The sequence below is a fragment of the Leguminivora glycinivorella genome, chromosome 7 (assembly GCF_023078275.1).
Source record: "Leguminivora glycinivorella isolate SPB_JAAS2020 chromosome 7, LegGlyc_1.1, whole genome shotgun sequence".
Classification (NCBI taxonomy): domain Eukaryota; kingdom Metazoa; phylum Arthropoda; class Insecta; order Lepidoptera; family Tortricidae; genus Leguminivora; species Leguminivora glycinivorella.
Window position 1 is genome coordinate 20,457,034 of NC_062977.1, and position 21,044 is coordinate 20,478,077.

The 21,044-nt window shown below is 37.0% G+C and overlaps 1 protein-coding gene across 1 annotated transcript; it reads right to left on the bottom strand.

Moving 5' to 3' along the window:
* Positions 1-289: 289 nt before the first annotated feature.
* LOC125227913 (luciferin sulfotransferase-like) lies at positions 290-11,350 on the bottom strand. The gene is made up of 8 exons (XM_048132315.1): positions 11,271-11,350; positions 5,600-5,671; positions 5,369-5,500; positions 4,377-4,476; positions 3,275-3,555; positions 2,828-2,922; positions 2,199-2,376; positions 290-811 (listed from the first exon to the last, which is right to left on the bottom strand). The coding sequence occupies exons 2-8, from the start codon at positions 5,664-5,666 to the stop codon at positions 696-698; spliced, it is 969 nt and encodes a 322-aa protein (XP_047988272.1). The 5' UTR covers positions 5,667-5,671; positions 11,271-11,350; the 3' UTR covers positions 290-695.
* Between the last annotated feature and the right edge of the window lie 9,694 nt (positions 11,351-21,044).

Here is a 21,044-nt window from a genome sequence, read left to right on the forward strand (position 1 = left end):
ATCGCTGTGGAATGATACTTTGCTTAAAGATTAATTAAAACTGCGTTTTTGCATTTTTTACCTATTCTCCTAGAATCAGTACAGTCACAGGAGAAATGGTTTGATAATGAATTGGGAGGTATCAATCTTATTTTAATTTATTTTAATTTAATTAATTTAATGTATTCTAATTTTAATAATATATTATGAATGTTGGTCGCAAAATAAATAAATGAAATGAAATCAATCAATCATGAATGACAGAGGTAAGTAGGTTTTAACAAGTCGTTATAAAATGAAAACAAAGCAATAACTTTAGTTTCAAACTTTTATTGCATTTGTTTTAATAATAAATATCCCCCCAGACAGGGTAGGTAACCAAGGTAGGGTGATGAAATGTAGAAACTGGTTTATCTTTTATGTTATGTGTATTTAACTCGGCTAGCACATACTGACGCGAGATCGAGATTATGTCGGCATGAGATGTGTGATCTATACATGTCTCGGCGACTCAGCCGCCTAAATATTGCCAGCCATCTAAACGTAACAATTGTTATTTAATTTTTAATGTTGAAATGTATAAAATAATAATTTTTGTTTAAATGTTTGTTTATATGTTAAAATGTGTGATAATAATGATAATATGGATTTTTTTTATCTGAAATAAATGATTCTTTTTTTTTTTTTAACAGATTTGAATGAAGAGGTAATAGTGACTAGGAGGTATGTTCGGGGAAACGCAGGTTGGAGCCGGTGAGGTGGTCTCGCATCCAGCGCTGCGCCTGCACAGTCATCTCCTCATCGAAGTACTGCCGCCAACCGCCCGCGCCCCCTGAAATAAATTAATAACTAAACTAACTAAGTATTTTCCCGTTATATTCGTGAACGCAGACAAGACAAATTACACATTAAGACGATACAGGAGCGAAAATGCTAAAATGGAAAGGGCTCCTATCAAATTGGGAATTTTAGTTAAATATACTAGTATTATTAACTAGATTTATGGAAAAAAATGTCCATTAAGAGCAACTCAGTTAAAAGATATTGCGAAAAAATCTTCGACTCGGCTGGTGGACACCACAAGGGACCCGAGGGCTGGCGCGTATTTCTCGCAACGCATTGCCATAGCAATACAGCGAGGAAACGCTGCCAGCTTAATTGGCACCATGCCGCAGGCGGAACAGCTGGATGGGATGTTTTTTTTTTTATTGTATTTTTTTTAGTGTGCAAGTACTTTTAAAATATTTATAATTTAAGTTAGTTTTAGTTTATTATTTATGGTGTAAGATATTTTTCACCACACCAACTGTTAAAGGCTTACTTTGCTATTCGAAAACAGATAGCATTATTGCATTTTATCCACAAGAGTGCAAAGTAATTTCATACAAATTGTAACTTGATGTCTTAAGCTGGCTGGTAGAATTTACCTATAAATGATGATTTTGAATCATAAATACTGAATAAATTGATTGATTTGATTTAATTTGATGTTTTTTATGTAGTATTTTGTTCGTGTTGGTGTGGTAAAAATTTTTTCCCCTCACTAGCTCGGAAACACGTGTTTTGTCCTTTAATACCAGCGGGTAAAAACGCATTTTATCCACTAGTGGGTAAAGTAATTTGACCTTGAATAAAGTCAAATTGACTGCTTTAAAATTGATGAAACTAGGTGAATCTAGTAATAAAGATGATTTACCACCTGTGGAACTACTGGAAACAGTGATAAATGTATTTTTTGCGTTGTAGTTTCCTCGCTATAGTGAGGGGAAAAGTTTTGTGTTACACTCGGGCGCAAATGTATTTTACTTCTCGTGTGTTAAAAAACTCGCAAGTTCAGGATTCTATTCTCGAACCACTCGCTTCGCTCGTGGTTCAACTATAGAATCCTTTCACTTGCTCGTTTTTCAATTCCACACTCGGCGTTAAAATACAACTTTGCCCCCTTGTATAACAAATAACTATTGTGTTTCACTCGGTGGCAAAGTTTGTTTAACCTTCGTGCCTTGAAACCCTCGCAACGCTCAAGATTCCATATTGGAATCTTTCGCTTGCTCGGGTATCAATATTGGCACGTGCGGTTAAACAACTACTTTGCCCCTTGTAAAACAAATAACTATTATTCTCATAAGATTTACATAATAAATGTCCTGTATATACTTAAAAAAATGTAGAACAAAAAAATTATTAAAGCGTTATATCAAAAAAAAAAATTAAGTTACCTTTTCTAATAAAACCTTCAGCATTGGGGTCGCCACTCTTATCGATCCAGGTCGGGTTAACAGACTCGTTTTTCCTAAAGTTCTTAATATTCAAGTGTTCAGTAAGTTTTGTAATTTGATCATCCGTTAACTTTTTGTTAAGAAAATCTGCTACCCGTTTGATATATAAAGGTATATCCTGAAAGAAGAATATAAGGTTAAGACAGAAAACGGAGCAAACATAGGGATAAAGCAGTTTTCGTAAAATTTTTCTCACTGTTTTTATTATGTACCTACTTGTCAACAATTTAACATACAAACTATAACGTAACGACTGTATCACATAGAACTACTCAAGTTTCAGTGCCACTCCTGGCAAAAAGGGGTTGAAAGAACACGAAATTGTGACATTGCAGTGACAGATTGCCAGCCTCTCGCCTACGTCACAATTTAACCGACTTCCCACAGTCGAATTCTACGACACCCACGGGAAGAAAGGCGGTGGTGAAATTATTAACATTTTTTTTTAAATAATGTTAATAAATATATTCGTGAGTTTTCAGTGTTATTTGCTTTGTTCTTCATTGTATAAATTTCTATATATTTCATATTGAGAGACTTTGTTACGTCATTACGTTAAAAAATTTTACCTTCAGCAAATCTTCGTAAAATATAAACATCATATTGTGATGACGACGGAGCTCCCAAGCTTCTTTTACATGCGCCAAAATTGGACAAAATATGTCTGTAAGCAATCATAAAATATGTTACAAATCGACTTAAAAAGAAAGAGGAATAATAGCAATCTTTTAGGGTCCCACATCTGGCGTCTCGCGAGCGTAGTGTCGGTCCAACCGGGCCATATTCGGGATGTGGTAGGTTGGTCTTAGGATTAGGGAAAGGTTTTTTGATGATCGCAGCGGCTTGTACCCAGTTCAAAGATTGGCTTTCACTAACCAAAGAGGCAATGCGGCAAATCAAGTGTGATAGGCAATTTGCACACAGTACATCTCAAGTAGGTACACGGTAGGACTGACACTTTTAAAATATTATACTTAGATATCGTAAGATAATAACAGTATATACCTAATACTCACGTAAGTCACTCACGAAAATATTCCAAAACGTTTTAAAGTCCCCAGTATATTTAAACAACTTCCTTGAGTACTGATAGTTGGATACGGCTACATCCCTCGGGTCCCTAGCTATGTACACTACTTTGGTGGTGTCCAGTAAATTTGAGGGCAAAAGTGAGAAGGCCGTATGAGTTTTTATGAACCGAGGCGAGGGCGCTGAGTTGATGTCGTCAAGAGTAAAAACGGCTTCAGATATTTCGCCTTTCAGTTTTGTTTTCATAAAATTAACTGACACTTGTCCTCTGAAACAAATATGTGATTAATAACTTATTTTTTACCTATCAAATAAGGTTTCCTTTTACTTTTCTTGTACATACATACGAAGTAGTTTTGAAAACTGGTTGAAAAGAGCACAGAAAAGAAAAATTGTTTAATACACATTTATTTAGTTCCACTTAAGAGTTACAGAGTTAAGCAGGGGTTACATTAGAGCCACGTCGCGTGTCGCAACGCGTGGGATTGTATTCAGTTATACGTCCGCTCGGCAACACGCGGGACTGGCCTACTGTAACCACGTTCATACAAAATGTATGTAACCGGTTGCGTTGCGACACGCGGCGTGGCTCTAATGTAACCCCGGCTCTATAGAGAGAGTGCCCATAATTAGTCCGACGTATTTTTATTATAATAGGTACTTAAGAACTGTCCATTATGTAGCACAGTCACATTGTCAATATCACTTTTGATTTATATTTCGCACAGTTTTCCATTAAATTTGAGAGAGAGAAAGAGAGAGAGAGAGAGAGAGAGAAGGCTTTATTTAATATCACATTACAATGTTACAATTTCTAAGTTATTTTTCCATCGCTGGCGCGGCGCGTCACTAGTGCAACGTGAGACCGCACTGGCAGGGTCGCCGTGAGATGTCGTAGTCGTAGGTTTATTGTGCTTAGGATTTCAATTTGCAGTTTTTAGTTACACATATAGTATGGTTAGGAGCAGTAGTATGAGTGTGGCCTGTCACACTACAAATTTGACGCGTTAATAGGTTATTATTTGTCAATGTACCTGCTTGTTTTTTTTTTTACTAACAAAATACTAAATTCTTTTTTTTTCTACTTACTCGAGAAACATATATCGTGACATCAGAGGTATCTTTGAAGCCGTCTCATAATCGCATTCGGTCGCCACTAGCCAGACCAACTCTTGTGTAAGTGTTGTTCCTGTTAAATATAAATCGTCTATAATTAAACATTTTATTGTAAGTAAGTAGATGATAATCAGCTTTAAAAATATATTACGTGCGTTTTTTTTTATATATTTCGGTTTGAGATATTCGGAGTTTAGTTCGTACACAATATTATTTGACATTTGTCTTTTCTTCACTTTTAGGTAAACGAAACATAGCGAGGAATCTGGCATACATCTGCTAATAAATTTTAAGGAATAAGTAATGTTTCCAAACACAAAACAGGTATCGCAGATGTGGGTGTAAAGGCAGCCAAGCTCAAGTGGGATTGGGCAGGACACATCTGTCGGATGCATCCAGACAGATGGGCCAAAATAGCGACCGAATGGGCACCACAAATTACCCGAGGCCGAGGTAGGCCAAAAATGAGATGGCGGAAAGGCTCATTTTGTGGCGATTGGCGGGAGCATGCAAAGAGCCGTGACGAGTGGCGGAAAACAGGGGAGGCCTTTGCCCAGCAGTGGGAAACAATATAGGCTATAAAAAAAAAGTAATGTTTCTGCATGAGTCGCGTATAGATGCTTGTATATAAAGCAGCAATTCCCGTTAAGTTTGTACATTTGGATCACGTCTCCGATTTGGATAAAAATTGGTAAGCTGATAGAGTCCATGATGCTGAGCAAGATCCACTAGGTTACCCAAAATGTCCTAGGTTGATTTTATGAAACTTTCCTTTTTTGTTACCGAAAATGTATAGAAATCTGGTAACAAAAAAGGAAGGTTTCATACAAACTACCTAGGACATTTTGGGAAACCTAGGCTCAGCATCATGGACTCTATCAGCCTACCAATTTTTATCCAAATCGGAGACGTGATCCAAATGTACAAACTTAACAGGAATTGCTCAAAGATGCTTTCTTGATTACCAGACCGAGGAAATCCAGTCACCCACACATCGTCAGGTCGAACGGCCAGGTTCAAAACGTCATCAGCGATCTCCTTGTAGGCTTTAGTCATAAAGTAACCTGTACTACCGGACGGACCACGGAAAAGACAGCCTGTAATTTTAGATAGACATACATGTAATTGTAATTGTCGGCCGAGGCGCAAACGAGGTCAATAAACATGTGATATAAGGCTTATTGATCTTGACCTACCATTGAAAAAACCGGCTACTGACTCATCAGTTGCTGAATTATCTTGCATTTTCACTGTTTTCTCCATTTTCTCTAAAATACAAACATGAATCAGTTTGTCACCTATTCAATATCTAACCAATATTTGTATATAATACAAAAAAAAACTGGACCTCTGCTGCACAAACAGTGCCAAAATTTTATTCATCTATTGAAAAATATTTCATGTAGGTACTTAAAACTTTATGACGGTTACCGCCACCGTAGCGCCGATGCCGAGCGGAATGACTTAGAGAACTATACAGAGTAACATTTTTATAACCGGCAATCGTTAAGGAGGTCGTACTGAATCAGCTGATACTGAACCCAAAATAATAAAAAAGGGTAGATTAAGTCGTAGTTCAAGCCCAACCTTAATGTTACCCACAAAATTGGCCATAAATTATGGACGCGCAGCGGTGCATCACGAATAAACAATGGGCAGAAATAAATAATTTTGCAGTACTGTCATTTAAGTAAAATGAAAACTTATGTAAACTACTCTGATTATGAAGTAAATATAAAACACTGGACTACGAAATACTTTTATTTAATCAACAACAATTAATTACAAATTAAATGAACTTGTTTCAACCCTAACGGACGTCGCCGGAACAAGAGGCCTCTGAAGGTCGTGCAGCCATCAATGATTTGACGGAAAACATCCCGACTAGCAAAATTTCCTCATCACTCCATTCAAGTCCCGAGTCTAGGCACCGACTAAAGGGCTGTAGCCGCACTTAGTTTTTTGGCCTTTCTACATCGGAGCAACTTGCACTTAAAGGGCATTTCGCCGCACTTAAGATTTTCAAGCTTAACTTGAATGACAGTTATGATAAAAATATTTGCATATCGTAATGATCCCGTAAATAATGCATTTCATCTTGACTCGCAATTATATTAATACTTTAAGTTAATATTGTATTCTTATATGGAAAAAATTAATAAAGTTACTATTTATTGTATCAAATTTTTATTTTCCTTGCCAACACGGCACTTCAATCAAACTATAAGAACGGGAGAGAGATAGAAGAGAATCGAAACAACGCATATTTAACACATACAGTTACTTGCGTATTTTAGAATTATTGCTTTTATAAGAAGCTATAAATATAGGGGTGAAACCAATCAAATTAAAAAAAAAATGAAATTAATGAGCAAGTTGCATGGGCATACATACTTTAAATTGAATTAAGAGAAGTCCCATTCGTCGATTTTTATCCATGGTTTTATATTTTCTGCAGATGTAATGCCTGTATACTTTTTAGCGGTTCTCTCACTACCTTTTACATCCGTCACCTCATATCTATCGTTACCTAATACCTTCTTTACTTGAAATGGGCCTTTGAATGTAGGTAACAGTTTTCTACTCTTGCCGTCATTACTTTGGCTTTGAATTCTGATTAAAACCAAATCACCTTCAGTGTACTTTCGTGCCTTGATTCTTGATCGATCGAATCTGTGCTTTTGTGTTTCAGCGTCAGCTCTAATATTTTCATCAACTTTCTCGCGCAACCTTGTCACGTCTATTAATTGTTGACAGTCATTATCTGGGGCTAAACTATCGCTATCCATACGCAATCGGTAACCAAAGAATACCTCGCTCGGTACTGCTTTAATTGTCTTATGGAACGTACTATTCAAGCCCTGCTGTAAAGGTTTTATGTACTGGTCCCACCTATCGTCTGACGTATCCGCACCGATTGTTTTTAAAGCCTCTAAAATCGTTTTATTAAAGCGTTCAACTTGTCCGTTTGAACGCGGCATCCCCGTCGCGATGGTGTGCAAATGAATGTTTTTACTTGAACAATATTCAACGAATTCACTCGAAGTGAAACATGTCCCAGCATCCGTAATTATTCTTTTAGGATTACCGAACGATTTTGAAATATTTTCTAGTTCTTTTATTGCACAAGACGATTTTGTTGATTTTACAGCCGAGATAAAAACAAATTTTGTAAAGGCATCAACGACTACCAGCAAGTACTCATTTCTAGTTTTAGTTTTCACAAAAGGGCCTAGGTGGTCTAGGTGCAGTGTATGGAACGGTTGAGCGTATTTGGGAAGTGGATATAATTCTCCTTCTTTAGGTCCGCCTTTGTTTTTATGATAGATGCAATTTAGACAGTTTTTTATATATTTTTTTACAATGTGTCTCATTCTTGCGAACCAGTATTGACTTCCTATTCGCTCAACCGTTTTATCAACGGAGAAATGCCCCAGGTCGTCGTGATTACATTTAATTATTTGCCAAATGCATTTTTTGGCACAACCCAGCGACGACCGTGGGCAGTTCTTCTATAAATTTTCCCACCTAGTAATTCGTATTGAGAAAAAATAGTTTTGTTATTATCCAAGTCACCCGATTCAATAATGCCTTTAATTCTTTGTAATTCTGGGTCCTGTAATTGTACCGACAGCAACCAGTCCGATTCTGTTATTGACATAATGACCTCAGTTTCTGATTTTTCACCGGATGGCACGGGGTTGCGACTTAATGCATCCACGTGTTGCATCCGACTACCTTCGCGATGCACGATATCAAATGAAAACTCTTGCGTGGATAGCACCCAACGTGCGATCCGGGGAATTATCTCTTTTTTAGACAGGGCAAATCTAACTGCATTGCAATCGGTAACAATTTTGAAAGTTGACCCCAATAAATATAGACGAAACTTTTGCAAGGAACAAACGATCGCCAAGAGTTCCAATTCGAAAGAATGGAACTTTTTTTCGTCTAATGTAGTCTGCCTACTGTAAAAGTGTACAGGTTTTTCGCCTTCGTTTGTTACTTGCATCAGTATTCCAGCAATACCATCTCTACTCGCGTCTGTATATAATACGTTTTCCTTATTAGGGTCGAACATTGCCAAAACGCTTTCTGATGTTAGTTTATTTTTAAGCAACTGAAACGTCTCGTCATGAACTGGCTTCCATTCCCAAGTAGTGTCATTTTTCAGTAATTTAGTTAGTGGGGCCGAAATTAAGGCACAGTCTTTAATGAATTTTCTAAAATAATTTATCAACCCGAGAAATTGCCGCAATTGATGGACGGTTTTAGGAACTGAAAATTTGTGTACAGCTTCCAACTTCTTATCATTTGGCATAACGCAATCTGGTTTAATTTTATATCCGAGAAAATCAATCTCTTTTTTGAAAAAATGACACTTCTTCAGGTTTAAAGTCAGTCCATTTTCTTTAAAAATCTTAAGAACCTCCTCTAGAAGTTTCAAATTCTCCTCGACTGTTTCAGTTACTAAATAAACGTCATCTAAGTACAAAATAACATTTCCGAACCGTAAATTGCCCAAAACCTTATTCATCATACTTTGAAAGCAGCTAGGCGCGTTGGCTAAGCCGAACGGGAGCCTTAAAAATTCCCAATGCCCGTCTTCGGTGACAAACGCACTTTTAGGTATTGATTCTTCACTCATCGCGATTTGATAATATCCGCTTTTCAAATCTAAACTCGTAAAGCATTTATGACCTTGAAGTCTATCTATGAGTTCCTCAATCCGGGGCATGGGATATTTGTCCTTAACTGTGATTTTATTCAAAGCCCGATAGTCAACGCAGAGCCTTTTTTCACCGTTCTTTTTGTTGACAAGCAAAACTGGACTTGCATAAGGCGATTTGCTTTCACGAATAATTTTATTTTCTACTAGTTCATTTACCATCTCCCGAATTATTTTTCGATCTGGAATTGAGGCTCTAAAGGGTCTGCATTGAACGGGTTGAGGACTCGTTAAGTTAATTGTCATTTCATGGCCGTTGACTTTACCTAAATCCTTGATATTTGCCGCAATACAACCGTCATACTTTCTAAAAAGCGCTATCAATTCGTTCTGGTGCGAATCAGTATCTAACTCAAGATCGTTCACTTTATGACAAAATTCTTTGAATGAAGCCGCATAATCAAACTTCAATGAATTTCCTACTCTTGAGTACATTAAATCATCTCGTTCGGTCACGTTCCTACCAATAAGTATGTCACAATCTGCTAAATCGTCCATAATGTAAAAGTCTATTCCTGTTAAACAAACCGCATCAATTTTCAGATCAACTGTTATCTTATGCGTAATCGTGTCAGTGTTTTGTTTTTTATAGCCATGCAATGTAACAGGCAAGGGCAGCAGAATTTTTTCAAGTCTTGTTTATTAACTAAAGATGTTGATATGAGTGAACAACTACTACCGGAATCTATAAACGCTTTGTGTTCAAAATCGTTCATACGAATCTGCTTTATGAATTTATTCTGTGGATTGGGGGTAGATATGAATTTAGTTTCTTGTCTTTCTATTTTAACTGCATTCTTTTTATGATAACATTCGGTTTCTGAGTGTCCTTGCTTGTTACAATAATTGCATTGCTTTTTATTGGTAGTCTTGTCACAATTTGCTCTAGTATGATTACCGCCACAATTATAACATTTGATCTGTTTTCGTTGCTGTGTATTATTATTACGTGTCGTGGTGGATCGTTCAGGTACACTAGGTGAAACTGAAGATCCAGATGATTGCGTCTCACTTTTTTGATTTGTGGTCGACTGCGTTTCACTTTTCGTTGAAACTTCACGAGAAACCGCGCCTACATTTTTCACGTTTTTCGACGGTTTATACACGCGACCATGTAAAAAACTCGCTAAGTTATCACAAGTTCCGAAATTTGTAGATTCAACAGCCGCGCCTATACCGCAATCTCCTATATTCCCCACGATTATAGAAATTACATCTTGTTCAGAAAAACCTAACGATAACCTATCAATTTTGCATTTTTGTTCAAAAAAGAACTCATAAAGAGATTGGTTATCGTTTGGCTTGTTATCGACAATTTCTTTTAGTAATTCAAACATGTTTCGACGCCGTTGAAAACTGGAAGTTAACTTTTTATTCCAATCGTCCCATTTCCACGAGGGCCAAGAACAATCGGTTCGTAAGAGAGAATCGTACCATACTTTCGCGGGGCCTTTTAGTTTATTCAACGCCTGATATCGGGTCATTTCGTCAGTCCATGAAAAGGTTCGCGCGTAGTTCATGATTATATTGAGCCAAGCACACACGTCATCATTTAGTGGATTAAACTCGGGTATCATATTATTCAAGGTAGGAGTATTGTTTGTACTCACTGTTTGGGCATCAGCTTTATGTGATACCTTTTTCCTCTTTGGTGGCGGAGGTGACGGAGTTCTCTCGGTAGACACGCTAATGGCGCTCGATGAACTCGAACTCGACCGCTGCCGCTTCCGCTTAGTTTTTGAGCGTTTACTACGCTTACCCATTTGGACGAAGGTAAGAACACTTCTGATGTAAACTACTCTGATTATGAAGTAAATATAAAACACTGGACTACGAAATACTTTTATTTAATCAACAACAATTAATTACAAATTAAATGAACTTGTTTCAACCCTAACGGACGTCGCCGGAACAAGAGGCCTCTGAAGGTCGTGCAGCCACTTTTATCAGCTCGGTGTCCCCGCCGAAGTCGGCTGCCAGTCCAGGTAGGCGGGGAGGCCAGCTACCTGGCCTGTGACGTAGCTCCGCGACAGATGGCGCTGTAGCGGCTCCCCGTAGTACCTTCATGGTCGCTAGATGGCGCTTTCGACGTGTGGCGCCATGGTTGCCAACACTTATGGGAACAAAAATGAACTCACTTATTTTTTAGATCAAATTATGGTGTAACGGTAACTAATGATGAACTGGTGTATCGAAGTTGTTAACTACACAAAATGACTGGCCGTTAAAATGTAAGAACGATGAAGTTTTAGATAAGCAACATAGTAATTTATTTAAACTAAATAGTAATATTCTCTAATCATATGATAACGACTAACCCCTTTATTCATAATCGTTTACTAAAGTTATCAAGCCGATAAAGTTCCTTGGTCCCTTTCCGACGTATTGGTGTGATAGAAAGGGACAAACGACGTTCATCGGCTTGATAAGTTTATATAACGTTTTGGGGTAGCAATCTAATTACTTATCATTAGAAAGATCAATTATACACAGAGACGTTAGATACCTACCAAAAAAAACCTTACCGCGTTCACAACTTCAGCTTGCACAAGCTTGCACAAGCTGAAGTTGTGAACTCTACCAGTATCAATCAATTTAAAAAGCCATAGCGATTCAACGGGGTAATGCCGCGAGCGTTATGGGCACTTTTGCACCGGCAAGCGGTGCGGAGCGGTATTGACTGATTGCTTTTTGTAATTATTTCTAGCTAAGGTGCTTTTTTTTGACCAATTGTTTAATTAATTTATATAAATGTCAAACAAGTATTTAAACGCAATTGAGGCAAGAGGGGAAGAAAACGAACTTAATTTTTAACATTTCAGCATTATCAGATTTGGACCCAATAAAACTTTCTAAACGTATTTAAAAATAAACTAGACAAATTATCTAAAAAGTGAAATCGTGCAAAGTCAACTATGATTTCGTACCAGCATCAGCTGCCTATCTAAAACAGAATAATAAATAAATAAATAAATAAAGTTATTAATGGTACTAGAAATTATAACTATATATTGTACATTGTTGACAATTTAAAAGTGCTTATTGTAAGCCTATTTGAATAAAGAATATTTTGACTTTGACTTTGAAAATAACTCCCTTTGATATTTAAACAAATCAATAAAATCTCGGATAATCGAAAGAAAAACAGTTAGTTATTTTGAAATCGATTTTCTAATTAATAAGCCGGATAAAGTAAATGAGTTTACCGTAACGTTCTTTTCAACTCGAATTAATATTACAAAATAGTTCAAATTCGTGAATTACGCGCTGGTCTAGAAGATTGGTGGTCTATTTGTTGTTAGTCTATGGTAAAATAGCAAGTGGAGTAAACACTTTAATCTTACATATTTGTCTATGGATAAGATATGTTGCATAGCTATTAGCTAATCAAATTGCAGTGTAAATAAAACACTGAACATTGTAACTATATGTGACAAACAGAACGACGCAGTATACTAACTCTTTGACACGAAATCTAACACGATACCTAAATACAATATTCATTTGTTAAAATTTTGGGTAAAAATAAATTTTATTGTTTTGGGTTCAGCGTATTCTTTAAGATCAACCCCTTACCTAAATAAATATTGCCAGTTATAAAAAATATACTCTGTATATTCTTCTTCTTCGTCGAAACCTCATGACTGAAGATTGTGACCACCATATGTCGCTGTACGTTGCAGTGCTCTCCACTCAGGCCGATCTATTGCCTTTCTAAAGGATCCCTGGAACCCAACGCGTGTGACCTTCATGATTGTGCTGAAACTGAAATCCGGCTTTTTACGATTATTCTGTATATATATATATATATATATATATAAATATTTTTAAGACGATACAGGAGGGATCAATTCTCCACACAAACGCTCTCGACTATTTCTTCCCTGGTTTTTGAAGATAGAGCGATAATTTTTTCAACACAGATTATTATTATTTTTATCTGTGTCGGACCGTTTAGATTTTTTCATATTCTTATTTTTAAAGACGCTAGAGCCCATAGAAAATTTCCATAAACCACCTTAAAAAGCGTGTGGTATCAACATTGGTAACAATTAGCCAAAAAAAACTAAACGGCCCGACACAAATTATTTCATTGTTATTCAGATTCTCAAATTTCGTTACGATTGATTAAGTTTTGAAGGAGGAAACAGAGGAGAGCGGAACCTCGATTTTAATGATTTTTTCGCAATATCTTTTAACTGAGTTGTTCTGAATGGATTGTTTTTCGATAAATCTAGTTTATAACACTAGTATATTTAACTAAAATTCCCAAATTGAAGAGGGGGTTCCTTTCCATTTTTACCCGACTACGGCAACGCAAAAGGAGGGTTATGATTTTGACCGGTATGTATGTGGGTATGTATGTGGGTATGTATGTATGTATGTATGTATGTATGTATGTTCATCTGTTCTCTCATAACTTCTAAAGTACTCGTTAGAATTTGACAAACGATATGTCATTCGAATCGTCTTAATCGTCCGCTGGTTATAGGCTATATGACGTCACCGCAAACGAAACATGGCGCCCTTTAGAGGTCATAAAGTAACGAAGCAAAAAAATAAAATGAAGTTAGGATGACATGTTGTATCATTTGAAAGGGCTTAATTAGCAAATTTCAAATATGTACATATTGTTAGCTTTTATTTCCAGGAATACTTGATTACACCGGATAATTCACTAATTCCTCGGAAAAATTGACTAAGGTAAAATACCCCATAATGGACGGTGATGCCATTATGGACAAAAAAACACAAATCCTTAAAAATAAGTATCTAAAATAAGTTTCTAAAAACTGACGGCTATGTACCATAAACTAGAGTTGTAGAGCTGTTTAATTTTGAAGTTTTAATTAATTCGGTTATTTCTGAAGGATTTGGAGACAAGATAAAAATCACCAGTTTACTGAAAAAAATATCAAGACGAATTCTTAGTAATGTTGCTAAGAGAGATGAGTTCATGTATAAAATAATAAAAAAATAACGCACGGTGTAATCTTGAATGCGTTTTACTTACTGCATTAATCATGAGATAACGTATAAAACATACTAGTTTGTTGCTCCAAAGATATAAAGAAATGACGTTATTTTGCGAGTGTCCATTACTGGACCCGAAAAACTGCCTACCTCCTATGATGGACAAGGAACAATTTACAAAACCAAAATTTACAAGAAACAATCCTATGTTAAAATAACCCAAACTAATTGTATTTATGGTGTATAAAATTGACTCATTGCGTATCAGTTGGCTTTAAAAGTAAAATTTTAAACTTATTTCACTGTCCATAATGGGGGATCCATTACTGGAGAACTGCCGTCCATAATTGGAGAAAAAATACCTAGTTTTAATTTGTTAACTATGAAGAAACCAATAGGAGTATCTATTCTGCAATACGCTTGAAATGTAGAAGAAGGATAGGACATTCAAAATTTAACACGCTTGGTGGTATAATTTTTACATTTATCAGTGAAATATCAAAAACAGGCGAATTTTTTTCTTAAACTGTCCATGATTGGGTCCGTCACCTTATTTGCAAATCCGCAAGCGCTCTGCCATAGTTCCATGCATTATCCGACTGCTGTTACACAAGAAGGCTTTTGCCAAAGGAACTAATTTGGCTGCTTTATATAATTATTTTATTAAAGACTTGTAATATTTTTTCGACCTAAAGATCAATTTCGTACAGCAAATTGTCATAATAACAACTAGATGTAGTTTGACACTGTTTTGACATTCTGACGTGTATCATAGATTGTAGGACACCCTAGATGTAGTAGATGTTACGTCATCGTGGCATAATGAGTTTCCACTACAACAATATATTATTGAAAGCCAGTTAACCATCTAAAATTAATATAATTTTCATAAAGAGAGAGAAATGCGGTATCACGATACTAAATTGTCAGCTATACCTGTCTCTTTCAGTATACTTCATGAGAGTGTATTATATACATACCGTAGACGCGGTCCTAAACCTACTTAAAGACACGCGGTTCTAAGCCGGGCGCCGAAGGCGCCCTCTAACTTAAAGTGTCGGGCGAAGCCCGAGGCACGCGGTCCTAAGCCGGGCGCATTCGGCGCCCTCTAACTTAAAGTGTCGGGCGAAGCCCGACGCACGCGGTCCTAAGCCAGGCGCCTTCGGCGCCCTCTAACTTAAAGTGTCGGGCGAAGCCCGACGCACGCGGTCCTAAGCCGGGCGCCTTTGGCGCCCTCTAACTTAAAGTGTCGGGCGAAGCCCAACGCACGCGGTCCTAAGCCGGGCGCCTTCGGCGCCCTCTAACTTAAAGTGTCGGGCGAAGCCCGGCGCACGTGGTCCTAAGCCGGGCGCCTTCGGCGTCCTCTAACTTAAAGTGTCAGGCAAAGCCCGACGCACGTGGTCCTAAGCTGGGCGCCGAAGGCACCCTCTCACTTAAATTGTCAGGCGAAGCCCGACGCACGCAGTAATAAGCCCGGCGCCTTCGGCGACCTTTAAGGTGTTACGCGGGCTTTTCTAAACCGGGCGCCTTCGGTGCCCTCATATATAATAAATAAAATAGTAACCCCAAAGTAAGTTAAATAAAAAATAAGTCCAAAAACTAAAACCCGACTACTATAAAATGTGCTGTAAAAAGTATGAAACAAGATAGAATTGTTTTATGAAATTATCATGCATGAAATTCACAGCTGTGTATTCTTTTCAATACATAAACTCAATGTTATAATAAATTTGTAAATTTTATAAATACATACTTGCAGAGATTCAGAAGATAGCCGTGGTCGTATGCCACTTATGTACTTATCTTAAAGTTTATAACTGTGGCATACGACCACGGTTATCTTCGGAATCTCTGCAAGTATTTATAAAATTTACAAACTTATTATAACATTGAGTTTATGTATTGAAAAGAATACACAGCTGTGAATTTCATGCATGATAATTTCATAAAACAGTCGGGTTTTAGTTTTTGAACTTATTTTTAGCATTATCTTGATTTCATACTTTTTAGAGCACATTTTATAGTAGTCGGGTTTTAGTTTTTGAACTTATTTTTAGCATTTTCGCTCCTGTAGCGTCTTAAGTCCATTTGTTAACTAGCGCAGATGCACGCTGCGCGAAGTAGGATGCAGCAATAAATGACAGAGCTAGACTACTGCATTTCGAGTGCCCCTTTTTTTTTACCCAGGGGGAGTCCGTTATGGATCCCACTAGCCCGGGAGAAAGCCAGTGGGTATGTCCGACTCGCACGGACTAAACTCCCTGGGGTGTTCCGACGCTCGCTTTTTGGCAGGGTTTCGGGCACTCGGTTGTAGGCTTCCGATACCCCGCCAGCGTTGCGTCAACGGTCACTTCAGCAGTGCCTGCACCTGCGGATGTACTAAAAAATATGAGATATACTAGCTGTTGCCCGCGGCTTTGGACGCGCAGAAAAGTGGCTTTGTTATTTTTGTTTAAATTACGCAGCCTTTTGTGCCTATAGCACACTTAAAACTAAATTTAACTCACGTCTGTATTCCCAAACGGGGTAGGCAGAGCACATGAAACTGCTCAAAGGTCAGTACCACTCTGCAATTAATGGTTTGAAATAAATAATTATTTGTTATACAAGGGGGCAAAGTTGTATTTTAACACACGAGAAGTAAAATACATTTGCACCCGAGTGCAACACAAAACTTTTCCCCTTACTATAGCGAGGAAACTACAACGCAAAAAATGCGTTTATCACTGCTTCCAGTAGTTCCACAGGTGGTAAATCATCGTTATTACTAGATTCACCTACTTTTATCAATTTTAAAACAGTTAATTTGACTTTATTCAAGGTCAAATTACTTTACCCACTAGTGGATAAAATACGTTTTTACCCGCTGGTATTAAAGGACAAAACACGTGTTTCCGAGCTAGTGAGGGGAAAACATTATTGTGATATTGATGTGACATGTTGCCAGCCCATCGCCCACACCTCAATGGAACCTATGTCCTAATTTCACCACCCTTTTTAACCCCCGACGCAAAAACGACGGGGTGTTATAAGTTTGACGAGTCTGTCTGTCTGTCTGTTTGTCTGTCTGTCTGTCTGTGTGTGTGTCTATCTGTCTGTGACATCGTAGCTCCCGAACGGATGAACCGATTTAGACTTAGTTTTTGTTGTTTGAAAGCTGAGTTAGTGTTCTTAGCCATGTTTCATGAAAATCGGCCTACTATGTCGCGGTCGGGGATTTTTTCAAAATTTTAATTTTGTGGTTATTCGTAACATGAGTATCGATTGTGGGATATGGGTTCCAATATGATGTTAGGATTATGACTACCTACATGTATTCATTTGCATGTCAAAGTGTATTGTATAACAAATACGTGCGTATTTCTACTCGGCTGAAGCCCTATCACAATGACAAATGTTAAGCGCCCTCGAAAATGTGACAAGTAAATTACACTGCCATTTCGCTGCTTAGGGCCATGTTTCATGTTGATGTTATAAGGTTTTCGGGAATTATATGAAACATAGGCTTAGTTTGAAAGAGCGTGTATCGACTATGTTTTTGTGGATATTATTTTCTTTTGACGCGTTTTGATACCTCATTACCTCTGTGTATGAGTGTATGTGTGTATTAAGGCAACTTGAGAAGTTCTAATGATTAGGTAATTTTTAGTTTTAGAAAGTTGAAGTTTCTACATAATTTGGATGCATAAGCATATTAACATATAACGGAACTGTATTGAGATAGAAGAAATAATTTAATCTAGGTACTTGTATAGGGGCCGAGCGTGTCGCATACAAATATGTTTCTGATCCTTGAGTGTTCATTATTATGGTAACGAGGCATTTTTTATGTTTTCGTTGACTTCCACCAAAGCTGTGAGAGGATAGGGACGGGACACCTAGACGTTTTGACTGAGTTCCGGCACGCCAGACCTACTTGGCCTATGGTTTATAAAAAAATGTGAAAGATATAATTTTCTGTGATTTTTACGCTGTTAAGTAACATAAGTATTCTTAAAAATTATAAACTCGTATCTAGAGAGCGGAATTTTTCAAAAGCGGTCAATAATTTTAGTAGCAATCATGAGGAACTTCTCCACTTTAATTTTGACTTAATATAAACAAACCACGAATGCAGGTCTATAACCTAACCACAAAATTAAAATTTTGAAAAAAAAACCCCCGACCGCGACATAGTAGACCGATTTTCATGAAACATGGCTAAGAACACTCCCGACTAACTCAGCTTTCAGACAAAAAAAGACTAAATCTAAATCGGTTCACCCGTTCGGGAGCTATAATGTCACAAACAGACACACACACAGACAAACAGACAGACAGACACGTCAAACTTATCCCCGTCGTTTTTGCGTCGGGGGTTAAAAATACACTTACACAAATTAAAAATGAAAAAAAAACCTGGTACTCCGCGTATCATAGAGCGTAAACATCGGAGCTAGAGAAACTAAAACACTCTCTGAGTAAAGACTGCACTTTTCGCTTCCCAGTCGTCGTTGGCACGGGCTCAACTGAGTTTTAAACTGGGTAGGAGTTGCCGGCCATACAAATGTGTGGCTTGAAGAACAAATTAAGTTAAAAAAAAGTTTATATGTTTACAATTAAAAGCAAGTGTACACGGAGAAACATCGCACGCATCGAGTGTATCCCATTTGGTATTATTTATGTAAAAAGTTTGTGCGTCCACCGATCCGCGCCGTAAGTACGTACCGCAATATCATTAAGGTACAGCGGGGCAAATGTAACTGGTCCATTTTTCCTATGTTTTACAATGTTTGCATTATTAAATAGACTGTCCACCGGTTATATACTTATGGTAGGCGTGTTCAGTGGATACATGTAGAACTCAACATCATAGTGTAATAGATAATGGAAAAAAACAGAAAACGTTCCGATTTACGATTCCCAAAGCCAGAATGTCGAAAGTGAACTCAAAAATAATCCTTTGTAAAAAATGCAAAATTGATATTAAAGATAAACATTATTTATGCTGCGAAAGCTGTAAATCAGCATTTCACATTAATTGCACGGCAAATGACAGGAGATACGATCTAATACCAAATTCAAATCGAAAATCATGGAAGTGCAAAAACTGTACTAAAACCACTCCGAAATGCACACAACAAAGAGAAACCAGAACAGTAAAGGCAGTTAAAAATGCGCCAGTTAAGATGGATGAAGGAAAAAAGGATCACGCATTAAATCTGAATTCAACGCCTGACAACTCCATGGTGACCACAAGTGAACCCCCTGGAACACACATACCTATCTATGAAACCCCTGATCATCAGAAAATTACAATGCGAAAACCATTGCCAAAATCCCAAGAAACTGAAGTTCTATCAGATCCAGAGTCAGCATTAGAGTCTCAAGGAGATACAGATCTTGACATTAGCTCACACAGCCTTCCAAATATAACTGGATCAGAATCCTTAGAGATCTATGAATTAAAGTCACAAGTTAGCTCTTTGACTACTCAGCTAGCTAGCGCAAATGAGGAAGTCGACAATCTTAATACACAAATAGTTAAACTGCAAAGAGCATTAGAAGAGCAGCAGAAAAAAACTGATATCTATAAAAAAATACTTACAGATAAAGTACCGTTGCGAAGACTCACTCCTCTAAAGAAAGAACTACTACAAATTAAAAGATCAGAAGTGCTGGACAGTGATGATGACACGCCTATCCTCTCGCCGGCATGCACCCAATACGAGGACATATCATTACAAATAACAACTGTACCGTTTGACTTTCCGGAAACAGCTGATGCATTCTCTGGCTCACATGAAAAAAATACAAGTACTAGTAGCACTAACACAAGTATTACTGAAATTAAAGACAATGAGGATACTACAGAAACTGAAAATCATAATATTAAAGGAAAGCGAAAAATATGCTTTATTAGCAGTAATGCCAAAAACAAAATTTTGCAAACAATGGAACAAACTTTCGAGTCAGATGATATCTGCCACTACATAAAAACAGACGCTGGAATATGCCATCTGCTGCATGAAGTGGAATCCAAAATTGAAGATTTTACGATGCTGGACTATTGTGTGATTTTAATTGGTGCTGCAGACTTTAAGGACACGGTGAATTACTACAAAATTATTAATTATTTGAGGTTAAAACTAGAACAAATTAAGCACACTAATATAATTATTTGTTTACCAAATTTCAAACTGCACAAATTTGGGACACTGTTTAATAACCGTGTTGAATCTTTTAACAGAATGTTGTATAGTGAAGCGTGCAAATATAATTTTGCCTACATTCTAGATAGTAACAAATATTTGTCATATTCGAGTAAAATGTTTGATAGAGCATCGGGTTTTATAAATAATAGTGCTCTGCGAACAATATTCAGGGATCTGAAACGTTACATATCTGAAATTGATGATTTTAATAACAATACATGTAACGATGATCAAAATACATTACATTGTAGCTCACCATTAAATGTAACACATGAGCACTTTGCCACAACGAGTACTCAAACTGAAGAGGATTTTTTTCGTGAACAACGATGTAGTAACTAGTGCTGCAGAGAAATTCCATAACTTTTTAATGTTACACCAAAATATCGCAGGTTTACTGAGCAAAAGAGATTTATTAGAAATAACACTTAACGATTTAGAAAATCATGGGAAATATATTGATTTAATTTGTCTTTCGGAGACTTTTGTAAAGCTAGGAGAAGAAGGAAATGTAAACATTAATGGCTTTAAACTTGCAGACTCTTTTTCGAGAAACAAAAAAAGAGGTGGAACTTGTATATTGGCTAGAGAGTATTTAGAAATAAAACCTATTACTTTTTTAAATGATCTTAAAACTGAATATAATTTTGAAGTCTGTGGAGTTAAAATATTGGATCTTAATTGTATAATTATCTGTGTTTATAGAATCCCCAATTATAACACTGAAACATTTCTGGCAAAGCT

Coding starts and splice junctions, on each gene's coding strand:
- LOC125227913 (XM_048132315.1), bottom strand. CDS start 5,666: ATGGAGAAAACAGTGAAAATGCAAGATAATTCAGCAACTGATGAGTCA. Junction 3,556..4,376: donor TCACGATATATGTTTCTCGA/GTAAGTAGAAAA, acceptor TATTTGTTTCAG/AGGACAAGTGTCAGTTAATT. Junction 2,377..2,827: donor TTTACGAAGATTTGCTGAAG/GTAAAATTTTTT, acceptor TTCTTCTTTCAG/GATATACCTTTATATATCAA.